Genomic DNA, 14,363 nt, shown 5'->3' with positions numbered 1-14,363 from the left:
TAAAAGACCAATAGTTTGATAGTTTCTGTGGGTGTATAGTTTCCTTAGTGTAGTATTTTACTTTTTAGTTCATGTAAACTTTTAGTTCATGTAAAATTAAATTCAATTTAAAATTATAGAGGGAAAACCATTTCAAGTTATAGGGCTCACAAGCAAAATGCACTGCAGAGAAGGGAACATTTCTGAGTTGTAGCATTAAAAGACAACCAACCAACCAAAATAACCCTGTGGTCCTTTTGTGAGCAAAGAATGTGGCTCTCTGTATTTTTATAGGGTTTTGATAATTTTAAAGATTTTATTTACTTATTTGGCAAAGAGATTACAAGTAGACCTAGAGGCAGGCAGAGAGAGGGCAAAGCAGGCTCCCTGCCGAGCAGAGAGCCCAATGCGGGGCTCAATCCAGGACCCGGAGATAATGACCTAAGCTGAAGGCAGAGGCTTAACCCACTGAGCCACTCAGGCACCCCAGGTTATGAGAATTTAAAAACCATTTCATATAGTTGTTTATTTAATGGTTGCTCATTTATGTAGTAAGCTTAGTTTTCCAAAATAAATAAGATACGCAAAGCCATGTAAAAAATCAGTACTGATTGTGTTACTGACCTAAGGCTTTTATTTCTTTTTGTCTTCACCCCCATGAACATCTAGGTATATTTGTCCTTTGAAAAATTATTTTTACAGAAACCTCATTTTTAAACTAGTTGTGGCTCTATTTTAAAAATTTGTTCCTGATATAATATATCTTCTAAAATGCCTCAATACTGATAGAAATATTTATCTGATGTTAAGATATAATATGTAAGGCAGCTGATAACATTACTGACTTTATTAACTCATTTTTATACATCTAGGAAATCATGGATCGGATCTACAAAAACGTCATGAATAAAGTGAATGAAATGAGTAGTTTCCAACGTAATCTGTTTATTCTGGCATACAATTACAAAATGGAACAGATTTCCAAAGGCCATGGTACTCCACTGTGTGACAGGTCAGTGGACTCCTTCTCTCTTTGGTGTCACATAACCATTTTGTTCATATTACTAGACTAGGCAATTGATATAGTTATAAGAAATAATTTGGTTTTAGAAAGTCAAAGGGACTCTAAAAATTCATCTTGCATAAGAATATGAGCAATTAAAATAGATTGCAGTGTTGTTTGAAAAAATGTTTCACTTACAGTTTTATTATATTTAATAGTGTGCTTTTATTTTCTGTGGACACGTATGTAATTTTAGTTACTTTGAGAAATAGTGTTTGTTTTTAAATTAATTTCACTATGAATATAAAATGGCAACCAAATAGAAGTAAATGTTTTGCATTTAAACTGTTACACGATAGGTTTTACCACAGACTGTTATTTTTTGTTTTTGTAGTGCTGAGTGAGTATATTTAGTTATAAAATAATTTAGAAATTAAATAATAATGACTTTTTATTTGTTTTAATGGGAATTTTTAAAAAGATTTTATTTATTTGAGAGAGTGAGCACGAGACGGGGGAGGGTCAGAGGGAGAAGCAGACTCCCTGCTGAGCAGGGAGCCTGATGTGGGACTCAGGCCTGAGACTCCAGGATCATGACCTGAGCCTGAAGACAGTCATTTAATCAACTGAGCCACCCAGGTGCCCCTTTTTATGGCAGTACTAATGTAGTTTTTACATGCTCCACATTATTTGAAACTATATTTTTTTGACTTATTTTAATTAACTTCTGAGTGAGATATAAAAATGATTGCTACTTGGTCTTCTTTTTCAGAGTTATTTAAAAAAAACCCTGCACTTTCCCCTTTTTGATAAAGATTATTAATTAAGCATGGTGCCTGGATGGCTCAGTGGGTTAAAGCCTCTGCCTTCGGCTCAGGTCATGATCCCAGGGTCCTGGGATTGAGCCCAACTTTGGGCTTCTGCTCAGTGGGGAGCCTGCTTCCCTTTCTCTCTCTCTGCCTGCCCTTCTGCCTGCTTGTGATCTCTGTCTGTCAAATAAATAAATAAAATATTTTTAAAAAAAGATGATTAATAGGGAGTCTTTATTAGTGTATTTTCAGAAACATTTTTTTCCTTTTTTTTCAGAAACATTTTAATTAGATGTTTGAATTGTTTTCCTTTTTTAATTTAGCAGACATTCTAAAACAATAAACACTTCAGAAACCAGTGAAATTTTAAAGAGATTGTACAAATATGTATCCATTTCTTTTTCAAAAAATACTTAGAGTGTGGGTGCATGCAGAGGGAGGGGTAAAGAAGGAGGGAGAATGAGAATCTAAGCAGACTCCACTCTGAGTGCTGAGCCTGATATGGGGCCGAGTTCACGATCTCATGCCTTTGAGATCATGACCTGAGTCAAAACCAAGAGTCAGATGCTTAACTGACTGAGCCACGCAGGTGCCCCCAATACGTACACATTCCCAAAGAAGTAAGCAAAAGCAAAAAAAATGCTTTGCTTTTAATGCTAAATTTTATGAAGATACAACAGGATTATTCAGTATTAATATGTGTATTTTTAAAAAGTTTTTATTTATTAGAGAGCCAGATAGTGACAGAGATAGCGAGAGAGAGCACAAGTTGGGGGAGAGGGAAAAGCAGGCTCCTGCTAAGCAGTGAGCCTGACATGGGGCTCGATCCCATGACCCTGGGATCATGACCTGAGCCAAAGGCAGACGCTTAACTAACTGACCATCCAGGCGCCCCTTAATATGTGTATTATTATATAATATAAAACTAATTGCTCTGGCCATAAACATGAGTTTGTCATTACTGTATAAAATTAAACCTAACAATTTTGAATTCAAATATTAACTCGAAAAGTTAAGAGAAAATGCTACTTTCTTTACTTGGCCAAACTTAAAAAAAAAAGTTAAGGTTTAAGTAGTGGGTGAGAGAATCTCTTGAATTGGCTTGTAGCCTTGGGTGAGCCTGACTCTCAGAAGCTCACATTTCAGAATTGGGAGATTAGTCTGAATGACTTGGAGAATGCCATTCAGCTTCAAATTCTCTGATATTTTTTTTTAAGGTTTATTTTCCGAAAAGTCCGAGGCTTGCTAGGCGGAAATATTCGGCTTCTGTTATGTGGAGGTGCTCCACTCTCTGCAACCACACAGCGATTCATGAATATCTGTTTCTGCTGTCCCGTTGGTCAGGGATATGGACTGACTGAATCTTGCGGTGCGGGAACAATTACAGAAGGTTGGTGTTCTTCAAAGTGGTGTGTCCAACAAGAGGCTGGGGTGCACCTCCAGGCATTTTTTGGTAATAGGTTTTTTCTGCAGTATGAAGGATAAAAGTGGTTAAGGTATTTGTGTAGCAGAATGATGGTAAATTCTAAGTACTGTGATTATTGATAATGTTTAGAATGTATTGGATACATCTAGTAGTCAATAATTGATAGTTTCATGTTATATTATAATATGTTATATTAAAAGCTACTTAGAGTTCTGAAAAAGTTTTAGTAACAAGCATTGGCTGTATTATATACATTTATTTTATTTCAGTTATTAAGTGTCTTTTTGTGAAGAAAAATAAACATGTTTTGTACAGTTGTTGAGGTATGTGTATTAAAGCTCAAACTCGGAAGTGGTTTATGGGGGTGGTCTGTGTAATGAGAGGAAAACCAGATTTAGTTTTAAAGAATATAATTTCTAGGGTTTATCATGGTGACATGATTGACGAGGCAATCCATTACCCAAGTGGTTTCCAGTTGAATCCTGGAGTGCCTCATGTGTCCCTTTTATTGAGGAAAGTTATTTTGCTTCTCAGTACTTGGAAGAGCTACTTTATATTTTCTAGATACTGATAGATATTAAACTTCCTAATTGATCATTTTCCTTGTTTACCTTGAATGTTTCTGTGTACGTTTCTTATGTCAGGTTTATCGTACACTACTTATGTATTTTCCTTTTTTCTATATTTTGGAAGCTATTTCTAAGTTTTGTTTTGCAGGAAATAAAAGTCTTAATTACGTGCTTCTCTGGTTCCTTCTGAGGATCCTTATGGCTTCTGTTTTTAAAATTTGTGTTGAATGTGATTAATCAGTTACAGCTTATGTTGTAAATAAAACAACCTATAAGTTATTAAATAATCAACCTTTTCTTTCTGATACTTGAATGATCTTTGAAGAGGAAACATGATGAAATAGTAATTCACAGTAGTGGTGTGTGCTTTTCCCAGATCCTTGAAAGTTAATCTCCAACTTGGTCTTCTGAATTCCCACCTATGAGTTTAAATAGGATGATAGCCTAGGCTGCTGTCCAGGAGGCTTTAGAGGTCTCCCTCTGAAATAGTGATAGACGGGAGAAGGTTGGAGAGGCTGCATGTACCGCGAAGCCTTCTGGTCTGACAAGAAAGTGGAGTGGGTGTACACCATTGGGACCCATCATCCTTGAGGATAGGGTCTCCAGACTCATGAGCCAGGCAGCTTCATGGAGTGAAGGGGGCCTTGAGGTAAGAAGATCCGTGATGGGAGTAAGGCAGGCAAGTAGGGGAGCTGGAGCAGGCATGACCCGTCTTACGGGGACCCCAGTTGTTGCTGTGCTGGAGATGCGGGCCCTGTTGTTCCTGGAGGGCCCACACTTCTGTGTAAAATGGCTTGAGTTTTAAATGTCAGTATAACCAAGTCAGAATAAAAAGAAACCCTGTGTGGGCCCCATAGCTTGTGGTTCACCAGTTTGTGACTCCTGCTTTTAAAGATTCTCTGGGGATGTCAGAGCGTTGGGATAAGTCATCATCTTTGGTAGAAAAATGAAGCTGTTTAGTCACCACTGTAATCAAATACCTTTTTTCATTTGTATCTTAGTGTGGGACTACAATACTGGCAGAGTGGGAGCACCATTAGTTTGCTGTGAAATCAAATTAAAGAACTGGGAGGAAGGTAATAACATTTTAAAAAAATTTATTTTTCATTTATTTTCAGCATAACAGTATTCATTATTTTTTTTTAATTTTTATTTTTTCAGTATTCATTATTTTTGCACCACACCCAGTGCTTCATGCAATCCGTGCCCTCTATAATACCCACCACCTGGTACCCTGACCTCCTACCCCCCCGCAGATCATTAATCTGTATAATATTTAACCTTAAAGTTAGAACTATGCTTTATTTTCTTTAGGATATAAATCACCCACAAGTGCTTGTTTTCTGTCTAATAGAATTCTTTTATCTAGAGCTATACTTGGATTTACTTTTTTCAAGAAGGATTCTGAAAAGTTATAATTGCTTTTATTTTGCTTATTTTATTACATGAATGCAAGGCAGAATTATGGCAAAAACTTGAAATCTGCTAAACGATGTCAGTAAATTAGGAATGATCATAAGTTTATTTTGTAGAAGCAAAAATCATAAAATTTAATCTCTGAAACAGGATTTTTCATATTTTTTCTTTTCCCTGATGATTTCAATCTATAATCATCAGAAGGAAATTTTTACTATGATTTCATAAAATCTGTTGTTTTGCCATTTAAATACTAATCACTTTTTTAAAAATTGCATTTGATTCTGTCAGTGCTTATAGATTATTAGTGATTGGTTTCACTTTTCCTTTATACAAAATAAATATTCTGAAGGTTTGATGCCATTTTTCATTTCTCTTTTAGCAGAATTAGTGAAAATGGTTGACAAATTTAAACTTGGAGTCATTCTGAATTTTATAAAGCATAAATCTCTTAAATATAGTGTAATTTGGTTTTACAGTGTTGTGTTTTACTGAATACATGATTTAGTACTTTTATCAGGTATATAAGAATCTCCACAGAGTCTCTAAAGGAGTTTACCTTGTAGTACACATAATTATTTTATACCACAGGTGTTGGATTTTTTTAGTGTAATGTTTGCTTGGAATAGTAGCTTAAAAGTGTCAGTGCTTATGTGTAAGCAACTGAAATGTTGCGCCTAGTTTTACGTTAATGAGTTTTGTTCATTTATACTGTCTGCCTCCTTTCCTTTTGGGAAACTCTAATTGGATTAAAATCAGATGTTCCTATATAGAAACTAACAGTTTCTAATTTTCACATGATGTATATAGAAATAAAAATTTAGAATTAACTCTTAATTATTTTGTGTTTATTAGGTGGATACTTTAATACTGATAAACCACACCCCAGGGGGGAAATTCTTATTGGTGGCCAAAATGTGACACTAGGATACTACAAAAATGAAGCAAAAACGAAAGCTGATTTCTTTGAAGATGAAAATGGACAGAGGTGGCTCTGTACTGGAGATATTGGGGAGTTTGACCCTGATGGTTGTTTAAAGATTATTGGTGAGCCAACTAATATATATATATAATATATATATATATATATTTAATATATAAAAATATATGTATATATACCCCCCCGACAATGGATGTTTCTGAAACAGTTTTGCAAAAGAGATAACTGTATATCTCTGAAATATAAAATAGAGACTGTGAAGAAATTTTAAGGCTTGACATTTTAGGATATCTCAATCTGTTCAATAGCAGTGATATTTTTAATTACTAGATAACCCTGAAGGAATCAAATTCTTAGTAGGGAATATTTATATTTTGTATTCTTTGGTATCTGAAGTTTATTGGACACGGCTCTCCTGTTGGAACCATGTCCTGGCCTTGCCTGTGAGATAAGGAAGGCCTGGCAGTTGGAGTACTAAGACCCATGGGGCAGAAAAGAGCTCCCTGCCTTCCCTCTTAACATTCTTTTTCTCAGTTAATAGTGTTTCTATCCTAGTCCTGCTACCTAGAAACCTGGGAGGAGCTGAGGCTCTTCAGTGAGCTCCCCATGTGTTACCCATGTTCTGCTGATTTACCAGGTGAAACATGCCTCAAGATCATTCTGTTCTGGCAGCAGCTCTTTCTGCCCACGGGTCCTGTCCCCGTGGTTTAATAAAACTACCATTTTCACCAGAAAAAAAAAAAAAAGAAAAAAATCACTCTTTTCTCTCTACCCTCTCACCATGACCATAGGTCAGGTCCACACCTTCTGTCACCCTGTTGCAAGTAATTTCTCTCTCTGGACATGCTTGTCCCCCTTAAATACACACTTGAGCCTTCAGCACTGATCTCACTGGGCCGCTTTGCTGCTAAAAAACTCTTAGTGGCAGCTAGGGGCTCGGTTCAGTGCCTCTGTTCTTTAGCCAGATTCACCTCTCCGACTCCCCCTCCAGCCCCTCCCTCCCCCCAAGTGCTGCGGAAGTTCAGGCTGACCTACCTATCTGTTGTTTACCAGGGCCAGTGCACTTGGCTACCTCCTTTCTTTCCTAGAGACTCTGCCCAGGCCTCACTTGGTGGGAATTCTTTCCAGATCAGCAGGTTGGACAGGCTTGACCCTTACCGTTACCATTCTGTGTTGAGGGGATATGTTTCTCTCCAGATAGCACATGAGCTTTCACATGTCACTGAGAACTCTTCTCCTTCCTGGTGTTACTATGTCATAGGGAACATACCTGTTCAGCAAAACATGCTCGAAGTCCTGGAGGGACTCTTGACCAGAAACTGATTTTCTTTTTTGAAAGAATTTATTTAATGGTATTGAAATTAGGGCCTAATTTACTGTGTACTTTTAATTTTGGTGTAACTATTATAATAAACTTAATTGATAGCAAATTACTTCGGGAATGGCCAATATTCATGTGTATTCAAGATATTTCTGTGCTCCCATGTGCCCCCTCCTGTGCCTTTGTCCTGCACAGATCGTAAGAAGGACCTTGTGAAACTGCAGGCTGGAGAATATGTTTCTCTTGGGAAAGTAGAAGCAGCCCTGAAGAACCTCTCCCTTATAGATAACATTTGTGCATATGCAAACAGGTAAGAAAGTAGAATTCTGTTACTTTTACTTCAAACCTTTTGTGTGTTTTTGGCATTTCCTTCCTAGATGAATCTTCTTCTTAAAACTATACTAAGAACTCTTCTTCCTTCGTATCTCTTGTCCCTGGGAGTGGCCTCTTCTCAGGAAAGCCAATAACTGATTCTGTCCTTGGGATGCTTACCCTCCTCATCATCCTCTCTCTCTGTTTTCTGTTTACATCTCACTGCGGTGTCCTGTGTGATCGGGAGGGGAAGAAAGTCCAGTGCTCCTTCTTGCTGTCCTGGCATCCCCAGCAACACGTCTTTCCGCACAGGGAAGCTTCCCAGAAACAGCCCAGGGCATAGAGGAGTAGAGAAGGAAGTTGGAGGATAGTCTTCAAGCTGGACCCTGCTCCACACCTACTACCTTGCACTAGACTTAAGCCTGCTTGGGACCCTCACCAAGGCTGGGAGGGGCTCTGCTTTAAGCTGTGTTAAGCTGTGGCTTAACTCCTATAATATCTAGTCCATAATGATACAAGGCAGCTGGGAAGTAGAGTTTAAAGTTAAAAATCTTGGAAATGTATTCCTGGGAAATGAGTTGGAAATTTAGATTGGCACTCTGGTAACATTTTTCCCTAATAGTATTTATGTGGTAATGTCTCCAGTGTTAATGATCAGCTACTCTGTGGCCAGTGTTAATGATCAGTTACTTTGTGCTGCTGCTTGCTGCAGCAGTTGACATAATAATTATTATGAAAAGATAAAATCTGGTATCAGAAGAACCAATTTTGAAACAGACTTTAAAGATTAACTACATTGTATTATAAATTATTCTGCCCTTCAATTAGCCAAGAGATGTTTTCTTCTGTGGTAGTACAGTTCTGGCTTTTACTTGTGTGATATTAACCAGACTACCCTTCTCTTCCTGATGCTGCTTGCCATTTCTTACTGCCATTGGCAGGTGTACCTACAGCTCTTTAATTAACAGTTCTTGTGATAACAAAAGAAAAAAGTAAATGTAACCACATTACTTTGATTTGCTGCCAAATTTCTTGAGATACAAATTTTTTTTTCTAACTTTTTTAAAGATTTTATTTGTTTGAGGGCAACAGAGTGCATGAACAGGGGAGGGGGAAATAGCGAGGGGGAGAGAATCCCAGGGAGACTCTTCACTGAATGTGGAGCCTGGCATGGGGCTTGGTCTCAACGCTGAACTCATCACCTGAGCTGAAATCAAGAGTCACATGCTTACTGGCTGAGCCACCCAGGCGCCCCTAGATATAATTTCTGTTTACATGAATTTTAATTTCTGTTTAACCTGTTAATGTGAATTACTGATTTTTTTTTAAGAGTTGAATTTTCTAATATTTGTAATTTTCTTTAAAAAAATGTATAAATGGAATATTCATAACACACATAGTTGAAATTTGTCATTAAATATCAGATGAAGGTTTATTTAGCAGGGAACTCTATCAGAGCCTTGAACATACTATGAATCATGCAGTAGAAGTGGCGTGAGGTGAGTGTGCTAAGTACCAAATAGGCGTCACGTATGTTCTTTAGTGCAGTCGTGGATCGATGACAACAGCGTTGGTGGAATCGTGACTGCAGCTCACGCCCTGTGCCGTTTAGATCCTTACCCCTTTGTCCTTTCTGTATTTCAGTTATCATTCTTACGTCATTGGGTTTGTTGTGCCAAACCAAAAGGAACTTACAGAACTCGCTCGAAAGAAGGGACTTCACGGGACTTGGGAGGAGCTGTGTAACAGCTGTGAAATGGAAAACGAGGTCCTCAAAGTGCTTTCTGAAGCTGCTATTTCAGGTGAGTGGCTGTGAAACAGACTGAGGACTGAGGCGGGAAGGGAAGAGAGTGCTCACGTTCGCTTGTGCTGCCGTCACACGGCTTAGGTGATGTCATTTCCTGCTCAGAAACCAACTGTGTTTTCCTGCAGCTAGATAGAAGAGCAGACTTCACAGGCCCTTCCAGAGCACTCACCTATCATGTGCTCCCATGACCCCCATGCACCAGTCCTTGTCCTTGTCCCTTTAGCTTTTGTCTTCTGGGTTCACTCTTTTTCTCCTCCTCTCAGCTGGGTCCTGGCCACCCGGGCCCATCCTCAACTGCCCAAGACTCTTTTCTGCATTTTCTACACTGTTAATGTGCTGGTAGTGGCTTTATGGATGTGTCCTATCCCCCCCCCCCCCCTTTGCGTGTGAGTTGGGGGAGCCTGCAGTCGGTCGCTCTGGTGCTTACTGAATAATGCTGCTGTGAACATTCGTGTACAAGGGGTTGTGCAGACGGGCTCCTTTCTCCTGGGTAGGTACTTCAGAGTGGAATTGCTAGGCCTTTGTCAACCTTGTTAAAGCTTTTAAGAAAGTCCTAGATTATTTTCCAGAATATTTTTTCCAAGTATTTTCCAAACTTATTTTCTAAAATTTTGGTATCATTTTATCATTCCCACTGGTGTTAGGTTCCAGTTTCCCCACATCCCTGAAACACCTGTTACTGTCATCCTTTGGATTCTACTCATCCTAGTGGGTATGCAGTAGGGTATCTCTTGGTTTTGATATATATTTTTCTGGTGGCTAATGATGTCGGGCATCCTTTCTTGTATTTATTACCCATTTTATGTCTTCTCTAGAGAAATGTCTATTCAGATCCTTTGCCCATTTTTAAAAAATGGGGTTGCTGTTTTATTACTGAGCTGTATAAGTTCTTTATGTATTCTAGACACACGAGGCCCTTTCCAGATACACAATTTGTAAACATTTTCGCCCATTTTGTGGGTTGTGTTTTTACTTTTTTGATGGTATCTTTTAAAGTACAACAGTTTTAATTTTGAAAAGGTAATTTTTTTTCTTTTGTTGTTTGTGCTTTTGGTGTCCTGAGAAATCATTCCTAATCTATCACAAAGATACACCCTATTTTTTATTCTAAGAGTTTTATAGTTTTAGCTGTTACATTTAGGTCCACGGTCTATTTGAGTTCATTTTAATGTGTGAAGAAGGGATCCAGCTTCATTCTTAGGCAAAATTTGTATCAGGTTTATACCTGAGAAACAGTTAGTAGTTATCTATAAAGAGACTCACTGTGAAGAATTGGCTTATATGCTCTTTGGGGGTTGACTTAGGCAAAGCTGGAAATCGGTAGGGCAGCTGTTTGGCAGCAGCTGGAAAGTCCAACCACAGGCAGAATTGGTTTTTGTTTGGGGACACCTCAGCTCTGCTCCTGCGGCCTTTTCAGTCCACCAAACCAGACCCGCTAAGATGATCAAGGATAGTTTGCCTCACATAAAGTAAACTGGTTGTAGACTTAATCATTTATGTACAATGTGTATTGTGTTAGAGTTCTGTTGACTAAGTGGGGACACTAGCCTAAGCCAGTAGATACATAAAACTGACTTTTCCAGTCTATCATTGCTCGTCTGCTTGGCACCCATGTACATCTCCTGAGAGCATAGTTGATTTCTAAGTAAGGACAGGAACAAAGACTCCCGCCTCATGCAGTAAAACTGCCCAGCACACAGCTGAAAATACATTAACTTTTTTTGCAGAAGAGGATGCACACCCCTTGAGCGGTTTTTGCTCTTATTCAGTGATACGTAGTTAGCTTATTAATACTTATTATGATAGGAGAATAAAAGGGAGGAAAATAAAAATATTTGCTTTAACATATATACAAACACAACAAAACAAGAACCATTCCATAAGTTCTGAGGTCCAGGCTTTGCTGCTTTTGCTCACAGTGGTTTTCCCTCTAGGAGAACTCTCCCGAAATAGCTTTAGTCTTTGAAGAAGAAAACCTTGTTATATCTATGTTTATAAGTTAGAGTTAATATATCTCTTTTGCTCCCAAGGTACTTACACCTTCAGTTTAGTGAGCAAGTGTGCCTGTGTGTATGGTGTGTATGGTGTGTGTGTGTGTGTGTGTGTGTGTGTGTGTGTGTAATCATGGCTAGATGTTCTTCTGTTTATCCTTGTTAGATTTTATACCTCTTGAGAACAGAAACTATTCTGTGTTTCTTAAAGAGTGTTTAAGAGTGTTTAGTAAAACGCTTTACACAGTAATTTTTTTCAATAAATGTTTGTTGAATGAATGCTGGAAAACCTCTCCCTTTCCTCCCCGTCTGCATCCCTCCCTCTCTCCGTCCCTCTCCCTGCGTCCAGCCCTCTGCTACTGAGACTCTGACTGGTGTCCAGCAGTATATAGAGACAGAGTAGTAAGCAAACATTCTGTCCTCATAGCTTATGCTGAATATGCTGATTTGATGACAAGATTCTCTTTAAACTTTATTACTTTTTGGTTTCTAAAGTGATCTCCTTATAATAAACTCAGAACGTAGGTGTGTGGCATTTGCTTTTCCTTAATCATGGATCTTAACCTCTAGAGCTGTACAGTTTAATAACTTGGTGTATAGTTGTCCTACACATCTGTGTGCATAACATTTATCTGCTATTAAAAAAATCCGAAAACTGCATTTTTTTAAGCCTAGCAATATATTGCAAATATCTTTATACACCCTACCATCTAGATCTTATTTTTAATGACTGAATTTTATTCCATTTTATGCCTGCATCATAAATTAATCTAACTTACTCTATTGATGGCCATGTAGATTTTTTAAACAAAAAATTTTGCTTTTATAATTCTCATACATATCTGTATGTATCTATTTACTTCTAGTGTTTTTGAGGGATGGCTTATTTAGAAGCAAGATTCATGGGGTGTTGTGCATTTTGATGGGCGCTCTAAGACTTTAGAAAAGTTACATTGTTTGCCAGGAATTTTAATTGCACGTTTTTTATGCCTCTGCATTTACATTTCCCCCCACCCTTCCACCATCTCAGCGAGTCTAGAAAAATTCGAAATTCCAGTAAAAATTCGTTTGAGCCCGGAACCGTGGACCCCCGAAACTGGTCTGGTGACAGATGCCTTCAAGCTGAAACGCAAAGAGCTTAAAACACATTACCAGGCGGACATTGAGCGAATGTATGGAAGAAAATAGTTCTTCTCTTTCAGCATCGTTTGCTGCAGGGAGCTCAGATCAAATAGGAAAATACTTGAAGTGCATGTCTCCAACTGTGAGGCAAACCCCATTCCTCGTAGTAAACCTAAGCTGTTACTTCTCCTGACGTCGCCTGTTCCTTCTGACGTCGCCGTTCTTACTGACGGGATTAGTAAAACATTAAGACAGCAAACTGGTGTCTGTCTCTTCTTTCTTCCCCCTTTCCAACTTACCACCTAGGACTGCACTTGTCAGCATGAGGACTTTGAATCATTTTGGGGAACAGTGATTTTAAAACCTCAAGTTTTTAAACATGATTTATATGTTCTGTATAATGTTCAGTTTGTAACTTTTTAAAGTTTGGATGTATAGAGGGATAAATAGGAAATATAAGAACTGGTTATTTGGGGGGCTTTTTTACTTACAGTATTTAAAAATGCAAAGGTATGGATGTGAAATTATGTAAATTCAAACGCTTATGAATCAAATCATTGTTGAATAAAAGATTTGTTGCTGTGTAATTATTGTCTTGTATGCATTTGAGAGAAATAAATATACCCATACTTATGTTTTAAGAAATTGAGACCTTGTGAATATATGCCTGACAGCATCTTCTATATATATTTATTTTTTATTAGGGAAAAAAATGGAAGTTTGATTGGTGCTGCATGAAACAAGATAGCACTAGGGGGTCATGTTTAATAGTAAAGAAGAAACGCAGCAAGTGTAGCACTGGTGGGTAATTAGTCTCCAGTGGCTTACCCTCAGAATAGTCAGGGTCTTCTAGTTAGCTTTGAAGCTAGGAAAATGTCCAGACCTTTTTAAGAGTTGGACGCAATTCCAAAAGTTAAATTTAAGAAGCAAAGGATAGAAAGGATAGAAAGCTATTCTTTATTACATCAACCATATGTACATTGAGTTGTTTATATTTATAGCACCTCAATCATGGAAAGCTACTCTGTCCACTCTGATGCTTTTAGTTTAGATGTGTAATCTATCACATTTCAAAATGAGGATTTTTCTCTTGATAGTTTGCACTGGTGTGTGTGTGTGTGAGAGAGAGAGTGTGTGTTGACAACTTATTAAAAAGGCACCTTATCCTTTCTATGAAACAGAACTTTTTTACACTAGAAAACAGAAACCTAGAGAATGTTTCTGATACTGGCATTCGTACTAAGATATATGAGAATTTAACTTTATACTGAGGTGAGTTAAGATTTAATTTGTAGGTTTTTATGTTACTGTGGAAGTTAAGATTCTAAAAACACTGCTTGTATGTACATGGTAAGTCTTCATATGTGTTGCTTGTCTTGTATTTGAGCATTATCAAGAGTACTGTTGCACCAATGAAGATGTGTTCAGATCAAGACTTCAAGACTTCAAAAAAAAAAAATAGGTACCATGTTTTCTTATGTCCTCTTGGTTATTTTTCAATTCTTAGTTCCTTTAGGCATCACAAGGCAAAAACAAAAGAAGTAGATCTGGGTAGGATAGTAGGAGTGCTGAGACCCAGGACTCTGTAGCTTTTGGTCATGTTGCACACACACCATATTTGGAGATACCGCATATGGTGCTCTGTTTCAAACTTTTCTTGTATTTGTT

At 37.8% G+C, this 14,363-nt stretch overlaps 1 protein-coding gene across 3 annotated transcripts in view; it reads left to right on the top strand.

Moving 5' to 3' along the window:
• Window positions 1-14,136, top strand: part of ACSL3 (acyl-CoA synthetase long chain family member 3) — a 68,969-nt gene extending 54,833 nt beyond the window's left edge. For all 3 annotated transcript variants that reach the window (XM_082690414.1, XM_082690413.1, XM_082690412.1), the window contains 7 exons: window positions 852-991; window positions 3,009-3,181; window positions 4,788-4,862; window positions 6,058-6,249; window positions 7,659-7,773; window positions 9,420-9,577; window positions 12,604-14,136. In XM_082690414.1, the coding sequence (XP_082546540.1) occupies window positions 852-991; window positions 3,009-3,181; window positions 4,788-4,862; window positions 6,058-6,249; window positions 7,659-7,773; window positions 9,420-9,577; window positions 12,604-12,761 (1,011 nt within the window). In that variant the 3' untranslated portion in view covers window positions 12,762-14,136. The remainder of the gene's footprint in view (window positions 1-851; window positions 992-3,008; window positions 3,182-4,787; window positions 4,863-6,057; window positions 6,250-7,658; window positions 7,774-9,419; window positions 9,578-12,603) is intronic.
• The last annotated feature ends 227 nt before the right edge of the window (window positions 14,137-14,363 follow it).

This window comes from Mustela nivalis, assembly GCF_964662115.1.
Source record: "Mustela nivalis genome assembly, chromosome: 11".
NCBI classification, from domain to species: Eukaryota; Metazoa; Chordata; class Mammalia; order Carnivora; family Mustelidae; genus Mustela; species Mustela nivalis.
The sequence above is the reverse complement of the archived record's forward strand: the minus strand, read 5'-3'. Positions and strand labels throughout refer to the sequence as shown.